General features: G+C 40.8%; 1 protein-coding gene across 2 annotated transcripts in view; it reads right to left on the bottom strand.

Annotated features, from left to right (window-relative positions):
* Nucleotides 1–17,144, bottom strand: part of CTNNBL1 (catenin beta like 1) — a 177,551-nt gene that overhangs the window by 66,032 nt on the left and 94,375 nt on the right. For both annotated transcript variants that reach the window (XM_003904763.3, XM_009216143.4), the window contains one exon: nucleotides 3,047–3,228. In XM_003904763.3, coding sequence (XP_003904812.1) covers nucleotides 3,047–3,228 — 182 coding nt within the window. The remainder of the gene's footprint in view (nucleotides 1–3,046; nucleotides 3,229–17,144) is intronic.

The raw sequence follows: 17,144 nt of genomic DNA, 5'->3' as shown, positions 1-17,144 counted from the left end.
AACCCACTCATTTTAGCTTCCAAACAAGCTGGGGAAACACCATTCACTCTATGTGTATGACTGACTGACAACCATCAATCTGAACTGAAATCAACTGTATTGACTTCAACCTTGTCAGTTTCTGAGGAAAGCCCCAAACCCATGTTTGTCCTCAATGAGCCTTTCAGGGAAATGGCTGTTCATTACACAGTCAAGAAACATTTACTGTGCATCTACCACATGCCAAGCACCATGGGACCAGGCAATGGGATCTAGAGGTGACAAGGCCATTGGTTCCATAATTTCAAGGGCTATGAAGGCAGAGTCCTGAGACCAAGAGTCCACTGAACAGAAGAGTCTATCCTAGTCTAGGGGTTCATGACATGCTTCCCTGAGAAAGTGACATCAAAACTAAGGACCAGGCTGGGCCCAGTGGTTCATGTCTATAATCTAATCCCAGCACTCTGGGAGGCCAAGGCGGGCGGATCACTTGAGGTCAGGAGTTCAAGACCAGCCTGGCCAACAGGGTGAAACCCCATCTCTAATAAAAACACAAAAAGTAGCTGGGCGTGGTGGTGGGCGCCTGTAGTCCCAGCTACTCAGGAGGCTGAGGCAGGAGAATCGGTTGAACCTGGGAGGTAGAGGCTGCAGTGAGCCGAGATCATATCATTGCACTCCAGCCTGGGCACCAGAGTGAGACTCTGTCTCAAAAATAAAAAAGAAAAAAAGAAAAACTAAAGATCAAGGACAACCAAAAGATAGCCAGGCAGACAGGTCGGAGAAAATCACTGCACATGGAGGGAAGAGCGTGGTGGAAGCCCGGGGGCAGGAATGAGCTGGGCACACCCACCAGTGTTCCTAATGCTCTGGGACCACTGTGCTCTAGCTCAGCACACAAATCTGGCCCACTTACGTGAGAAGGGCTGGCACACAGAGGCCAACGAAGAGCACAGTCTTACCCAGAGGACAGGACAAAAAAACCTTGCACAGTGTGCACTGCTCTGCTCTGCCTCCGTTCTCACTTGGCCATTCATGGCCGAAGGTCGGTTTGCAGGAGTGGCAGCCGGCAGGGGTGGCAGGAGTGGAGGGCCATGCTTTCTTCTTGGGGTTCACTTCTGCTCTCTGGGTGCTGGTCCACTCAGGATGCAGAGCACATCCTCCCCAGCCATTACAGCCCAAACATGCCATCTAGGAGATGTCTTACCAAGCCATTGCCCTCACTAACATAATGCTATCACATTCCTAATGCGGGTACTCTAAAGCAAATGTACTGTTGCCAGCAGGCCACTGGGCACATTTTTTCAGAAGAAAAGTAGCTGCTCACTGAATCTGTCACTTCCTCCTCTTCTCAGTGCCATGCCAACAGAGCAGGAGCCTGCTAAGGTCTGTTTTCCTTCACACTCTCTTCCAGCACACTCAAGATGTAGCCTCAGGTCTCTCAGTGGAACCCCGCAGGTCAGCCACAGCATCGACCCTGAGGAGTGTCCTGGCTCACAGGCAACCCTGACAACCAGGGCTTGTTCCTGAGAATCTGAAGGTGTGGCTATCAGAGCTTCTAGTTCACTAGTCCACTTCCCTCATCTTATAGACCAGAAAGGAAAATGTAGCACAGGGAAGTTAAGCCAAGGTTCCAAAGTCACGCAGCTAGTTAGCTGCAGAACCCACGGCTCGGTTGCTGTCTCAGTTCATCTCCTCTAAAAAAAAAAAGATAAGGATGCCACCAATACTTCATAGGTTGTGAGTTTTAAATATGATAGCCAATAGTGCAGCCGGGCCAGGAAACTGGCAGGCTTTCAAAGAATGGTGACTGTCTGAAAAGTTTATCTTCTAGATCTCCAAGACTCCCTCCAATCCCTCTCCCAGGGACTCATTTTGCTGAATTTTCAGCGGGGAAAATCTAGCATGGGGTTAACATCTTTATAGCTAGCATTTGGTCAAAATGAGTTAAACTGAAGTCTCTACTTGTTCTCAGGTCTCTAGGCCACAGTATTTGCAAGGCCAGCTCCTCCTTTCTCCAGCCAGATTTCCTGTTGTCTCTGGAGAGTTGATTTGATAGAGAAGGTATCACTGAAGGTAACCACTGAAGGTAGGTCACACTACCTTCCCTTTAGCCACTCCAAGTTGGGAGAGACTAAGCCAAGTCAATTGGAAAAGAGAGAGGCGGGAGTTCTCAAACTTTTGTCTACGAGGGTGAGGAATACAAAAGATCCTGCAGATACCCATGCCAATTCCACTAAGCACTGACAAAAAAAAAGCCTCCTAAACCATGGGACGAACATTGCTTCTGAGAAGACAACCAAATGAGCCAGTCAGCTCAGCTTCTCCTCCTCTCTCAACACACTACCTCCCCACTCCTCTCCACCCGCTCCCCACACTTTAAAATAACCATCCAACCATGTAAATTCCCTGGTGCAAGTGTCTGCCAGGCTCCAGCAGAACTGTCAATGCTCATAAATCCCTGGCCTTCCAGATTGCACTGTGGCTATTTATTGGGGAGAGGGCTGCAGCAGGCCACTAGACAACAGCAGGAAGAGACTGGCCTAGCAGAAACTACTCTGGTTACAGCGTCGCAATTCATGGCAGCATTTTGCTGGGAGTGTGCACCATCAGGGAGGAGAAACATAAAAAGGGGAATCTGGGCTATAAATAGTTTATTTCAGCAATTCCTGATGTTGGCTGAATCATACTTTAGTACAGAAATACACGAAAGCACCACTCTGGAGGTGACATGTGTTGCCACCTCATTACTCTTTTCAAAAGGGTCTTCCATCAGAGAGACACCTCGCTACAAATGATAGTGAAGAAAACAAAACCCTCACACACAGACTTATTAACAGTCCAGAAGGAAATGGAACCACCAGGATTCAAACAAGCAGAGAACTGGTGTAACAAAGGCTATCAGTCACCTGGGGTCTCGTTTTCATTCATGAAAAATAAGAAAATACTAAGAAAAAGGTAGCACTCTTTCTGTCTACCCCCAAACACATCAGAATTTTTCAAAGCAGTTCACATCTCCCTATTTCTCCTAACGCACCTACATTAGGCTGACTCGTCCAGTGAACCCTACCTTCGTGTTCCTTCTCAGTGGTTCCCACTTTCTTGATCTTCCTGGGAGATTTCATAAAGAGGGGAAAGATGGTTCGTAAGCCAAGAATGTCAACAAACTTATGGCAGTTGTCTGTGCCTTCGGGGCCAATCATGGCATGGTCCAGCACTTTCAGGGCACTGCTCCGGGAGATCTTCTTTTCCCTGTGAACAAAAGAGGTTTCAGATGAGGTATTTCATGGCGAAATTATAGTGCTTAGGAAAAAAAAAAAAGGTATTTGCCGCCATACACATTGTATATCTAAATGGAAATATTACATACTTGTTAACCATTAGGAGAAGACATCTACAATAGGGTGGACAAATTCTTATGGTCAGAATGATAAACACAAAAGGCAATACTCAAAATTCTTTATGAAGCATTACCACAATTACACATGAAAAATGTACATTAAAAATGACTGGAAAGAAAGAGATTAAAATTATAAGAGATTATTTCATGATGTTAAGATTACAGACATTTCATTATTCTTTTTTCTTTAACAGCTTTATTGAGACAATTCACATACTATACAATTTCTACCATTTGAAATGTACAACTCAATGGGTTTTAGTATATTCACAGATATGTCAGCTACCACCACAGTCAATTATAAAACATTTTCATTACCCTGAGAAGAAACCACCTACTCTTATCACCCCCTACCTTCTTCTTCCCATCCCGGCCCTAAGCAACCACCGATGTACATTCTGTCTTATAGATTTGCCTATTCTAGACATTTCATGTAAGTAGATACCATATATTACATGTTCTCTTATGACTCGCTTCTTTCACTTGGCAATGTTTTCAAGGTTCATCTACGTTGTAGCATGTATCAGTACTTCATCCCTTTTTATTGCCGAATAACACATGCCACAATTGGTCCATTTATCAGTTGAGGGACATTTGGTTTGTTTCCACCCTTTGGCTATTATGAATAATGCTGCTATCAACATTGTTTGCTTAGTTTCATTTTTGGATTGCTTATTGCAAGTGAATAGAAATAAAACTGGTTTACTTCCTGCAAACTTGCTAAACTTGTTTGTTAGTTCTAATAATCTTTTAGTAGATTCCTTAGGATTTTCTATATATATTATGTTAACTGCAAACAGTTTTACTTCTTCCTTTTTAATATAGATGCCTCTTATTCCATTATATTGCCTAATTGCCCTGGCTAGAACCTCCAGGACAATGCCCAGCAGCAGTGATGAGGGTGAAAATCCTTGTCCTTGTCTTAGGAAGAAAATATCCACTCTTTCACCATGAAGCAGGATGTTAGCTATGGGTTTTCTGCAGAAGCTCTTTACCAATGGTTAAAGAAGTTCTCTTCTATTCCTAGCTGAACTATTGGTATCAAAGAATATTGGGTTGTGTCAGATGCTTTTCCTGCATCTTATTTTTCCTTCTCCTATATCTCAGTTTCTCATTTTTCCATAATGCACATGTAGAATTAAAAAAGATAAACTATTTTCAAGAAAAAAAAAAAGGTGTTTTTCCTCTTGAAGCAAAAGGTCATAGAATAATAGTGTCACTGGCTGCTATTCTTGCAGATACTTCCCTAGGGATTATAATTTTTCCACAATCTTAATTTTTTTTTAAAAAATACTCTGAAGTAGAGAGAAGCAAGTCAGTTATTTCCTATCTTGCTACAGCTGGTAAATAAACCAACCAAACCAATATGCAATATTTACTGAGCACCTACTTAGCACTGTGGTAGGCACAAGAGAAAACAGTAAGAAATGGGTTCTGCTTCCAAAAAAGAAGCTAAATCTGGGGAGACCAAAGTAATATGAAAGGATCAGAGAAAAGTATAAATCAGCATATAATTTTTCCCCACGTATTATTCAATCTACAAATATTTACTGGATAACTCTCACATGATTGGGAAAGACTGTGTCCCAGTTCTCAAGCAATTTACATTCTCACAGCAGGAGACAAAGAGAAATCGAGATACCTGTTAATGGTTAGTGTCAAGGAAATAAAACAAGGCCATGTGAAGGAATGACTGGCGTGGATCTCTTAGATTCAGTTATTAAGGAAAGCCTCCTAAGGAGTCACACTGTGTTGAGAACTGAGTGATAAGATGAATCAGTCATGTACATTTTAGGGGCAAAACAACATTCAAGACAGGAAGAACAGCAAGCACAGAGGTCCTGAAATAGAAATGAGCTGTAGACAGGCAACTGGTGTGTTTGAGGAACACCAAGGAGCAGAGCGTTCCTAGATTCATTCAGGGAGGGAAAGATGGGCTGTATCAAAGGCTGTCACAAGAAGGCATCCAAATGAAGAAGTGATTCCAGGAGTCACTTCTGGAATGCAATTCAACGTGTTGGTTCTGAGATTGTCATGTGTTACATTAAAGTGAGAGGGACAAATTACATGTATTTGGGAGAGTGTGGGGAAAGAATAATCTATAGGTAATTATTTAAAATAAATGAACAAATAACTAGGTAACAAACTAATAAGTTAAGTACAGTGGGCACACAAGCAAGGCATACTTTAGTCAGAGGAAGGAGACAGTTTCTGAAGAGATTCCAGCCTGTCAAAAAACAAAAGAAATGGCCACCAGATTCCACCATCAGGAAGCCACTGGCAACCTTCCAGAAAGCAGTGGTAGGGCAGAAGTGGAGCGAAAAGTAAAAGGAGGTGAGAAAGTAAGAGGGGTGAGTGTAGGTTACGCCTTAGTAAAGCCTGGAGGAGGAACCCCATCAGTTTGAGAGGGAAGCCAGGTCGAAATTTTTTTAAACTACTATTTTTAAGAACAGCCAATGGTGATGAGGAGACCAAAGATAAACAAGGGAGAAATAAACAGCTGGAAAGAAGTGACTGGTCTTGCAAGAGAAGGCAGTACTCATCAAAAACGGGGTAATAACCCAGAGCCTTTCATCCAATTTCTCATGTGAAAGCCAAAGAAAAGGAATCAGAAATAATATCCCCTTTGGACAGTCTTTTGTAGACACAGCACTATTAAAACACTGCACTATTAAAGTGCTACTGCTCACAAAGAGTGCTATCCTGGGTCAGACTAGCCAGCCAGGACTGGGTCCCAACAGTAGAGGAAAGGAGAGTAGGTACAAAGCTTGCTGACAATGCCCCTTGGAGCTACAGGCCATCCTAGTTTACTTAGGACTGTCCCACTGAAAGTACCACATCCCACGACTCCTCAATCCTGGGCAAAGAGAAAGAGCTGGCCGTCCTACTTCATGCTAACCTATTCCCATCTTTATTTCCCTTGTGGATCAATCAAAACAATACAAAGATTCACAAATGCCCGTCAATCCAACTATTGAGTTTCAAAGAAAATAAGGCATATACTATTGAGTGTATGTCTTTATGCAGCAGGCAGAATGCTAGCTGCTAGGAACTATAAGGTCCTCGTCTTTAAGCGATTTAAGAAGAGGTAAATAAAAATGCTTTCAAAAGTCTGAAGCAATGAAAATTAAGTCCAAGATGATGAGAAGAGGAGATAATTTGCCTTATCTGGGAGAAGTCAGTCAAGGTGCCAAATGGCAGGTGACTTCTGCACCAAGTCTAAGGAATGAGTATTTCCCAGGCAGAGAAGGAAGAGCGAGGACACTGTTGGGAGTGGCGGGTGTACAGCACGCGCAAAGGTGTGTGCAGCCTGTGGGAGCGTGCCAGCCAGGGAACTAGAGGTAGTTCCGAATGGCCAGTGGTGGAAGATAACTGAGGAGAGGCGGGGAGGAACACGGTCATGACAGGCTCCACCCGTGCTGTCGGAGAACCCAGGCTCCATCCTGTAGACGTTGAGAAGGCGTGAGAATTTCAAATAAGGGAGGGCCCTGGACAGATACATTTTAGAAGGCTTAATCCGGCAGCAGTGTGAAGAAGGGATGGGAATGACAGCACTTGGGGGTAAGGGAGGACAGTTAGGAGACTCTGGCAACAACAAAAATGAGAAATGACCAAAGGTTCTGACTATGGCAATGGTATGAAAAAGGCCTATTTCAGAAAAGCATGAAATCTTAAATATGAGAAGCCAGGTAAACAAGGCTCCAAACTCAGTAGGAAGGAATTTTTTGTATTAAGATGAAAATTCCAACAGAAACTTGTTTTCACTGCAGCTGGATTTTAGCATCTTACAAACTTGAATTTATAAAGGTCATGACTAGGGCAGATAACCATGTGAGCAAAATTTAGGAAATTGAGATATAATATCTGTATTGTTTAGTCACTCAGGAAAAGGCCTCTTGAAATGAATGGCGGTCATAAAATAGAGCACCTTCAGTTACCATTCAGCATACGCTCAAACCATTTCACAAATAACACAGAACTGTTTGAAACACAATTCAAAAGACTCTGGTGCAGCCAAGTCTCTCTTTTTTTTTTTCCTGCCTAAGCAAATTCAACAAACAAAAGATTTTAAAAGTGAAATCCTTCTTCAGGTAGGCAGTGTAAGACACGTTTAGAGGGGGCAGTAATTGCATATTGATCACCATTTAGGCAAGCAGCATGGAGGTGAACTTTGGAATATTCATTGGGCTTGAGTTCAGGCTTTTAGCAATCAATAGCTGTTTGGCCTGACTTTCTTGGGTTGACTTTATTTGAAATATTTATTCTACTGGAGGACAAGTAGTTTATCTTAGTCTTGTCTGGGTTCATCAGGCTGTCGATCACGCCAGGACCAATGTGAATGCTAGCCTCTATAAAACTGGGGGGTTGTGGGAAATGGCTGAGAGTCATCCACTGCTCCCTATTCTGCTAACAGTGAGCCTTCTGATGCGGGAGAAAACGTTTTCTGTTGTAGTTTTAATTAGCTTATTCTTCTTTATTATGCAAAAACACTTTTGCTATAAACATAGATTCTGAGTATGATTTTCTTTGTTCATTTGTTCCCTCATCAAATATTTATGAGGTAGCTAGCAGGTGCCAGATATTAAGTACAGGATGCAGACAAGGCACAGCTCATTGCTCCCAAGGAGTCTGGTCCACAGGGGAGACTGACATGCAGAGAATAGGCAGACTGAGAAAAGCTAAGTCCTATGGTGGAGGTATATACAAAGCAGAGAGTGAATGCGGGAAGGAGGGCTGACCATGTCTGAGTCAGGGAGGACTCACAAAGGAGATGATGCCTGAACCAAGCTTCAGGGGATGTTTTTCTTGGATAGGCAAGGAGGGAGAGGGTATTTCACGCAGAAGGAAACAAGAGCACATGCAAAGACACGCATAAGCATGGGACATTCAGGGAAGTGGAGCATGGTACTGCTAGAATATAGAGTAAGAGGGGCAGCAGCAAAACGTAAGACAGGCTGACTTTTGTGTGTAGGAAAGATTACGCTTGCCACAGTGTGTTGGACAGTGATGGGGACAGGGGAGCAGAAGGAAGAGAGAAACAATATTAGAGGCAGAAAGACTGGTAAAAAAGGCGGGGGTGCAAAGGGTTGAGTTCTGATTGAACCTGAGATGCCTGTGGAACACGGCAGTGATGTCCAGCTTGAACTTATATGTCTGAAGTCCAGGAATGAAGTTACCAATAGGCAAAATCTTGAAAGAGTCATGAAATCTATGTGCAGTAATTAATCCATGGTATGAATAAGATTACCCTGGGAGGGTACAGAAAATATTCAGAACAGAAGACTAGGACCCTGAAGGAAACTTACTTGAAGGACAAATGAAAGAGGTAAAATCCTCTCCTTTCCCAGACAAGGGAGACTGAATAATTAAAAAAAAAAAAGCAACATGTGTTCTTTAAAAGATTCTGTGAACCAAAAACTAATCCTGGCAAGAAATCTGGATAATGTCACATGAGATCATATTTTGTTTGCTTTACAATGTGCATGATAAAGTTCACTTACATTACACAGCCTGAAATATAAGATCACTTTACAGGATCCAGGATTTCTATGAATTAGACAGTAAGATCAATAGGACCACAGTCAGAGGGTGGGGTGGGTGGAAAATGAAAAACAGAAACAAAAAATAAATAAACAATAAATATGACCACAGGCAATTTCAAGCGACTAATATGATATCACCAAATGCAGTGACAGGAAGAGATGTGCACCATCAGCTCTCATGAACCTATATGAGCCGGCTCCAACACATCACCGCTCGTATCACACCCCCGCCACCACAGACCTCACACTTGGCCATGTGACTGTGTATGATCAATAAACTGTGAATGTAAGTAACGTGCACTTCAGAGGAGAAGTTTTAAGATTTATTGCATTACGTGGTCTCTTCCCTGAACCATGAGATAGGCATGTACCATGAAGCCCTGCTCCTTCAGCCCAAGTCCTGAAATAAAGAAGGTGTAGAGCTGAGCTTCTGATGGCCAGTGATGAATGAACCATGAGTAAAAAATAAACACCTGTCATTGATAGTCCTTGAAATTTTGGGCTTGTTATTCCAACAAATAACAATGTTATGACTGATGCCTGATACGTGATAGAGCAAAGTTGCTAAATATAAGATCAATACACAAAAGTTAATTGTGTTACTATCCACCAGGAATAAAGAATAAGAAAATGTAGTTTAAAAAGTGTCATATAGTGCTGCACTTCCACTCTGGGCCAAAATGGGGTAACAAGGACTGGGTTTACATCCTCCCTAACCCTGAAAGTTAAAAAAAAAAAAAAAGATGAACAAAACAATGCTTTTTAGACACTTTACATCAGGAGGATAACACATGCAATAAGCCCAACTGACTGCCTGGAGAGTTTCCAGGCCTTGGAGAAGGGAGGAGACAGAGCTAGGAGTCCGGGCAGACCAGTGCAGCTAGAGTTCACAGGGCAGAGGACTACAGCAGAGAGCTGCACAGAGGTCTTCAGAGGGCCCCTTCCAGTCTCCAGTACTGACAAGCACAAGCATGTGAGGAAACTAATCACTGCTGCAGAGAGAAGTTGCCTAAGAGAAATAGGAAAAGACAATCCTAGAGCTCACAGAGGGCCAGGAATAGTCTGTATTCCCACCAGTTACAGTGGAAAAATCTTATTAATTCACAGTGCACCTGGCGGAGTATTAAGATAGGTAGTGCTTCAGTAGTGAGGCATTATTAGCCATAGACCTGCTTAACAGCGCTTAAAAGTAAGTCTCAAAACGACCAAACTATTTCCAAGTAACTTTCCATCTTAGAACAAAGCTCCAGAACATTTACAGAAATACTCCTCCAAAAACAAAAAAAAATTCAACATCTAACAAGGTAAAATTCACAATATTTGAATTTCCATTAAAAACTACTAGGGATTCAAAGAAGGAACATATGACCCACAGAGAGGGGAAAAAAAATCACCAGTAAAAATAACACAGGTGACAGAATTAGAAGACAAAGAGAGTAAAAGCATAATTATAACTACAATTGATACATAAAATGAAGAAGGTCGAGAAAAGCTTCAGCGTGTTAACTAAAAACATAGAAAAAAAGATCAAACTGAGCATCTACAGAGGAAAAATACAGTAGATGAGATTAACACTGCAGAAGAAACGGAAGACTGAACTTGAGGACGCAACGATAGAAACTGTCCAAAATAAAACACAAAGAATAAAGAATACAGGAAAAAATGAACAAATCATCAGTGAACTGTGGTTGGGAAATTTCAAATGGCCTAATATACAGGGAATCATTTTATAATATACAATTTATAATTATATAATAATTTATAATTATATCACATACATATAATTACACTCCTGAAAGGTAGATGGGGGCAGGAAAAATGTTTGAAAACTATAACTGTCCAACCTGGGCAACATGGCAAAACCATATTTCTACTAAAAATATATTTTTTAAATTAGCTGGGCACAGTGGGGCATGCCTGTGTAGTCCCAGCTACTTGGAAGGCTGAGGTGAGAGGATCATTTGAGGCCAAGAGGACGAGGCAGAGACTTCAGTGAGCTGAGATTGCATCACTGCATGCCAGCCTGGGCAACTGAGTGGGACCTTGTCTCAAAAATAAATAAATAAATAAATAAATAAATAATTATATATATATACACACACACATACACCTATAACTGAAAAATTTCCACCTGTGATTAAAACTATAAACCCAGAGATCCAGAGCTCAACAAAACTCAAACACCAGAGACGTGAAAAAACACCAAGGCGCACCATAAACTCAAAACCAAGGAGAAAGAGAACATCCTAAAAACAGCCAGAAAAAAGGGACAAATTACATATAGAGTAACACATATATGAATGATGGGAGACTTCTCATCGAAAACCAAGAAAGCCAGAAGCCAGTGGAGCAACTGAAAGTATCGAAAGGAAAACAAAACAAAACAAAAACACCCAGAAAAACCCTATCGACTTAGAAAGCTATACCTGGTGAAAATATATTTCAAAGATGAAGGCAGTCAGGCATGGTGGTTCACGCCTGTAATCCCAGCACTTTGGGAGACTGAGGTAGGAAGATCACTTGAGGCCAGGAGGTCAAGACCGTCCTGGGCAACATGGGGAGACCCCGTCTCTACTTAAAGTACAAAAAAAAAAAAAATTTAGCCAAGCATGTTGGTGGGTACCTGTAATCCCAGCTACACAAGAAGCTGAGGCAGAAGAATCGCTTGAACCTGGGAGGTAGAGGTTGTAGCGAGCCAAGATCGCACTACTGCACTCCAGCTTGAGTGACAGAGCGAGACTATCTCAAAAAAAACACACACAAAAAAAAGCAAAAACAGTCAGGTGTGGTGGTGTATGCCTGTAATCCCAGCTACTCAGAAGGCTGAGGCTCAGCAATCGCTTGACACCAGGAGGTAGAGGTTGTAGTGAGCTAAGATTGTGCCACTGCACTCCAGCCTGGGTGACAGAGCAAGACTGTGTCTCAAAAGAAAAGAAAAAGATGAAGGCAAATATTTTTTCAGTCATACATAGCTGACAGAAGTCATCACCAGTAGACCAGCACTACCAGAGATGTTAAAGGAAGTCATTTAGGCAGAAGGAAACTGACCCCAGATGGAAATCTGGATCCACACAAAGGAATGAAGAGCAAGTAAAATGACAAATAACTGGGTGAATAAAAAAGACTTTTTCTCTTTATTTTCGAAAATCTCTTTTAAAAAGATAACTGACCATTTGGCCGGGCACGGTGGCTCACGCCTGCAATCCCAGCACTTTGGGAGGCCAAGGCAGGTGGATCATGAAGTCAGGAGTTCAAGACCAGCCTGGCCAACATGGTGAAAACCCGTCTCTACTAAAAATACAAAAATTAGCTGGGCGTGGCGGTGCACACTTGTAGTCCCAGCTACTTGGGAGGCTGAGGCAGGAGAATCGCTTGAACCCTGCAGGCAGAGGTTGCAGTGATCTGAGATTGCGCCATTGCACTCCAGCCTGGGCGACAGAGTGAGACTATGTCTCAAAAAAAAAAAAAAAAAAAGATAACTGACCACTTGACCACTTAAACAAAAGTAACAAGTATAACAGGGCTAATAACATTTTGAAATAAAAAAGTATGACAACAGAAGCATAAAAACCTGGAGACAGAAACAAGTTCACTCCTGTAAGGTTTTACCCCACAGGTGTGTGCAAGTACTTCTGGTGCCTCTTCATCTTCTTACAAGGATACCAGTCTTTTTGGATTAAGGTCCCACTCTTATGGCCTCATTCAATCTTAATTACCTTCTTAAAGGCCCTATCTCCAAATTCAACAAATGAATTTTGGTGGGGAGCAGGTCACAGTTTAGTTCATAACAGAAGATAAAAGATACCATGCGTTAGCACTAATTAAGAGAAAGCTGTAGTGGCTATATTAATATAAAACAAAGTAGATTTCAGATCAAAGAACATTACCAGGGATAACCAAAGTTATTTTCATAATAATAAAAGGGTCGATTAAACAAAAGAACATATAATCCTAAAAGTTTAAGCAGCTAAAAGAACTCAAAATACATGAAGCAAAAGCTGATAGAACTGAATGGAAAAATAGATATATCCAGAATTATAGTCAGAGGTTTCAATATTCTTCGCACAATAATTGATAGAATAAGACAGGAAATCTGTAAGAATATAGATGATTTGAACAACACGAAGAGCAACTCAACCTATTTGACATTTATAAACCTTTCCATCCAACAACAGCAAATACATATTCAAGTATACAATATTTAGCAACATAAGAATGTATTCTGGGCCAAAAGCAAGTCTTAATAAATTTTGAAAGGTTCAAATCAAACTACGTTCTCTGACCACAATGAATGGTATAAAAATCGAAATCAGTAACAGAAAGATATTTAGAAAATTCCCAAATACCTGGAAACTAAACAACATACTTCTAAATAACTCATTGGTCAAAGATGAATCAGAAGAGAAATTAATACTTTGAACTGAATAAAGATAAAAATACAACTTATCAAAATCCACATGACATAGCTAAAGTAGCAATCAGAGGGAAATTCATAGCAGTAAACACCTACAGGTTGAGCATCCCTATCCGAAATGCTTGGAATAAGTAGTGTTTTGCAATATTTTTTTTCCAGTTTTGCAATATTTGCATTATACTGGTTGAGCATCCCTAATCAGATTTCCTAATCAGAAAATCTAAAATTCAAAATGCTCCAATGAGCATTTCCTTTGAAAATCATGTTGATGTTCAAAAAGTTTCAGATTTTGGAGCAGTTGGCAGGAAAAAGAATAGCAAATTAAACACCGAGTAATGTAAAGAAAAGAAATAATGAAGATTAAAAGCTCAGCATCATGGTGCATTCCTACAGTCCCAACTACTTAGGAGGCTGAGGCAGGAGGATCTTTTGAGCCCAGGAGTTAGAGGTCAGCCTGGGCAACATAACGAGAACCCATCTCAAACACACACACACACACACGCGTGCGCGCGCACACACACATACAGACAGAGAGAGAGGGGGGGAAAAATACAGACCAGAGCAGAAATCACTGAACTCAGAAACAGAAAAACAACAAAAACAAAAACTGATAGTTTGAGATCAATAAAACTGATAAACCTCTAGCCACACTGATCAGAAAAAAAGGCACAGATTACCAACATCAAAAATAAGAAAGAGCACATCAAATACAGATTCTAGTGATTTTAAAAGGATAATAAGAGAATATTTATGAACATCTTTCTGCCAACATGTTTGACAACAGACAAAACGAATAAATGTCTTCAATGACACCAACAGAAAAAGACTACTGGAACAAATAAAAAATTATACTTCATCAAAACTGAAAATTTTCCAAAAGACTGTCATGAAAAGCAAGACATGAACTGGGAGAAAATATCTGTAAAACATGTAGGTCTTACACGATATAAATCAGTGTTCCCCCACCTTTTTGGCACCAGGGACCAGTTTAGTGGAAGACAGTTTTTCCACAAGGACAGGGGATGATTTCAGGATGAAACTGTTTCATCTCAGATCATCAGGCATTAGATTCTCATAAGGGGCGCACAACTTAGATCCCTCACACGTGCAGTCCACAACGGGATTTGCACTCTTATGAGAATCCAATGCCACTGCTGACTTTACAGGAGCAGAGCTCAGGCAGTAATGCTCGCTCACCTGTCGCTTAACTTCTGCTGTGCATTCTAGGGGTAAGGGGGGTAACATCTGATATAAATCATATAATATATAAAGAACTATTAAAATTCAATAAGACAAATAACCCCTTACCCACAAAATGGGCAAAAGATTTGAAGAGACACCACAAAAAAAGATATATGGATGGCAAATTTGGACATGAAGGATACCTGACATCATTAGTCATGAGGGAAAAGCAAATTAAAACTTAACTACGGTTAAGACAAAAAAGACTGACTATACTGCTCCATGTGGAGCAACTGGAACTCTCACACACTGCTGTGGAATTTTAAAATGCTATAACCATTTTGTAAACAGTATGGCAGTGCCTTAAAAAGTTAACTGTATACCCAACATATGACTGAGCAATTTAACTAAGTATTTACCTAAGAGCAATTTAAAATGTCTGCCCAAAGATGTGCACATGAAAGCTCACTGCAGAATTATTCATAAGAGCAAAAAACTGAAAACCCAAATATCCTTCAACAAGTGAATAAACAAACTGCGATATATCCATATAATGGAATGCTACTCAGCAGTGAAAAGTGAACTAATTATTGATACACAACATGGACGAATCTCAAAATAATTACAGTGAGTGAAATAGGTCAGACCAAAAAAAGAACATACTGTATGATTCCATTTACATAAAATTCTAGAAAATGCAAACTAATAACAGAAGGCAAATCAATGGTTGCCTGAAGACACTGAGGTAGGGGGAGAGGATTACAAAGGGGCACAAAGAAACATTTGTGTGTGACAAATATGTTCACTGTCATGCTTGCAGTGGGGGTATGATAGGTCTATACATATTGCAAAACTCACCAAATTGTATACTTTAAATACGTGCAATTTAAACTACACTGGAATGATGAATAGCTATAAGGTCTGATGGCAGAGCTTAGACAGGCCTTACACCACTTCCTGCCAGGTAATCTTGATTCAGTTTATCTGCCTTCTTTGCCACAGCACTTTCCCATTTATTAAAACGTAATGCCAGCCTGGAGGACTGTTGGTAGGATTACTTTGTGTTTTGGAGTATTTTTCTGGTTCCTAGAGAACAGGTGCAAACTACTACTATCCATCTAAGGGAGAATGGTAATATTAAGCTTGAAGAGGAAAGAGGATGCTCCTTGTTAGACGAACAAGCAAGATCTGCATGTGCAGCTCGTAACACAACCTGTATACGGCCCCATCAAGAAGCACAGCTGACTTCTAAAAGATTTCCATTATTATTTTGCTTTTGCACTTGAATCCTGGCAGACTAGAGGTTAGAAGAAAAGACTCTAGCTCTTGAAAAACTGTAAAGGATGACAAGAATAAAACGCAATATAGTTTGGACCTTCAGATGTTCATTAGGAACAAAAGCAAAGTAGAGTAAGGAAAAGAACAAGGGAATAAAAGTCCAAAGCTCCCCAGGCGGGCCTATCTATATGCTTTGCCACAAGCTCACAGTTCAGAATTGGGCCTGCAAAAACTTACCCTGCACGTATTATACCATTGCCATTTTACTTGTTTACTTTATCAGAGACATTTTTCTTTAGGTTAAGGAAAATCTTATTGAAAACCTTAGAACAACAACAACAAAAAAAACTGGTGGTTCCTGAAACAGATGTGGCTGTGTATCCTCCTTTTTCTCTTTTTGCCTTTACAGTTAATAACCAAGATCGGTTCACTGTATTTATTCTACATAACCCAAAGCTGCATTTGTACACATCCCCTGGGATCACAGTGGTCTCTTCTCTTTCTAACCAGAACAGGGTTTTACAGCAGAAGTAATAAGCTTCATGTCAACATTTTCAAGGAAACTGACAATATAATTCTTTTGTCTCCCACTGGCTCTGTTGCTCCTTACAGAACACTGAAGTATTCTGATACAAGGACATACTGTTAAAAAGTGCTTTGTGGTGGCAAGAAGCAAATGATTTAGAGTGCAGGCTATAATTAAACCTGATATATTGGAATCTTCTATTTGTAGCAACCATCTTACCAAAGAGAGGTATCTGTAACGAAGAAACGGAAATGGCAAACCAGTCTCCCTCCAGGGACAGTGAGGGCACTGTTACAGTTCCATCCTCATTTCCTGACTAATTCTAAAATGGCCACCACAAGTAAGGATAATTTTGTCTTATTTTTGTGGATTGGAACCTCTGAATCTGATGAATCTGATCACTTTGTTAAACAGCACAATAAATTGTGACTTTCCTGAATTTTATTTTACTCTCAAACATCCCAGACTATAAAACTACCACGTGGTTCATGTTCATATGTTAATTCTTCTGCTGCTTGCCAAAGACCATCCAAACATCCTTGCTGTAACCTAACTCTTGACTATCAAACTGGTCCTCTCTGCCTTTCAGTACACGGTTCTCCACTGCTTGAGAGGTTCTGTGTCTTCCACCCTTACCTCATCTTTTCTTTTCATTTATCAAAACACTAATGTGACCAAATGAGAAATTTCTTTTCTTTTTTTTGGTTCCTGTACTCTAGGACGGCTACCCACTGCTTTCTTCACAGCACTAGTTCCACTTTTAAACATCACCTAAACAATCTTTTCTTCTTTTCCAAGATGTCTTCATCTGTCCTTTGGCAAAGA

This window comes from Papio anubis, chromosome 16 (assembly GCF_008728515.1).
Source record: "Papio anubis isolate 15944 chromosome 16, Panubis1.0, whole genome shotgun sequence".
Taxonomy (NCBI): domain Eukaryota; kingdom Metazoa; phylum Chordata; class Mammalia; order Primates; family Cercopithecidae; genus Papio; species Papio anubis.
Note: the sequence above shows the minus strand (reverse complement) of the source record. Positions and strands in the feature narration are given on the sequence as shown.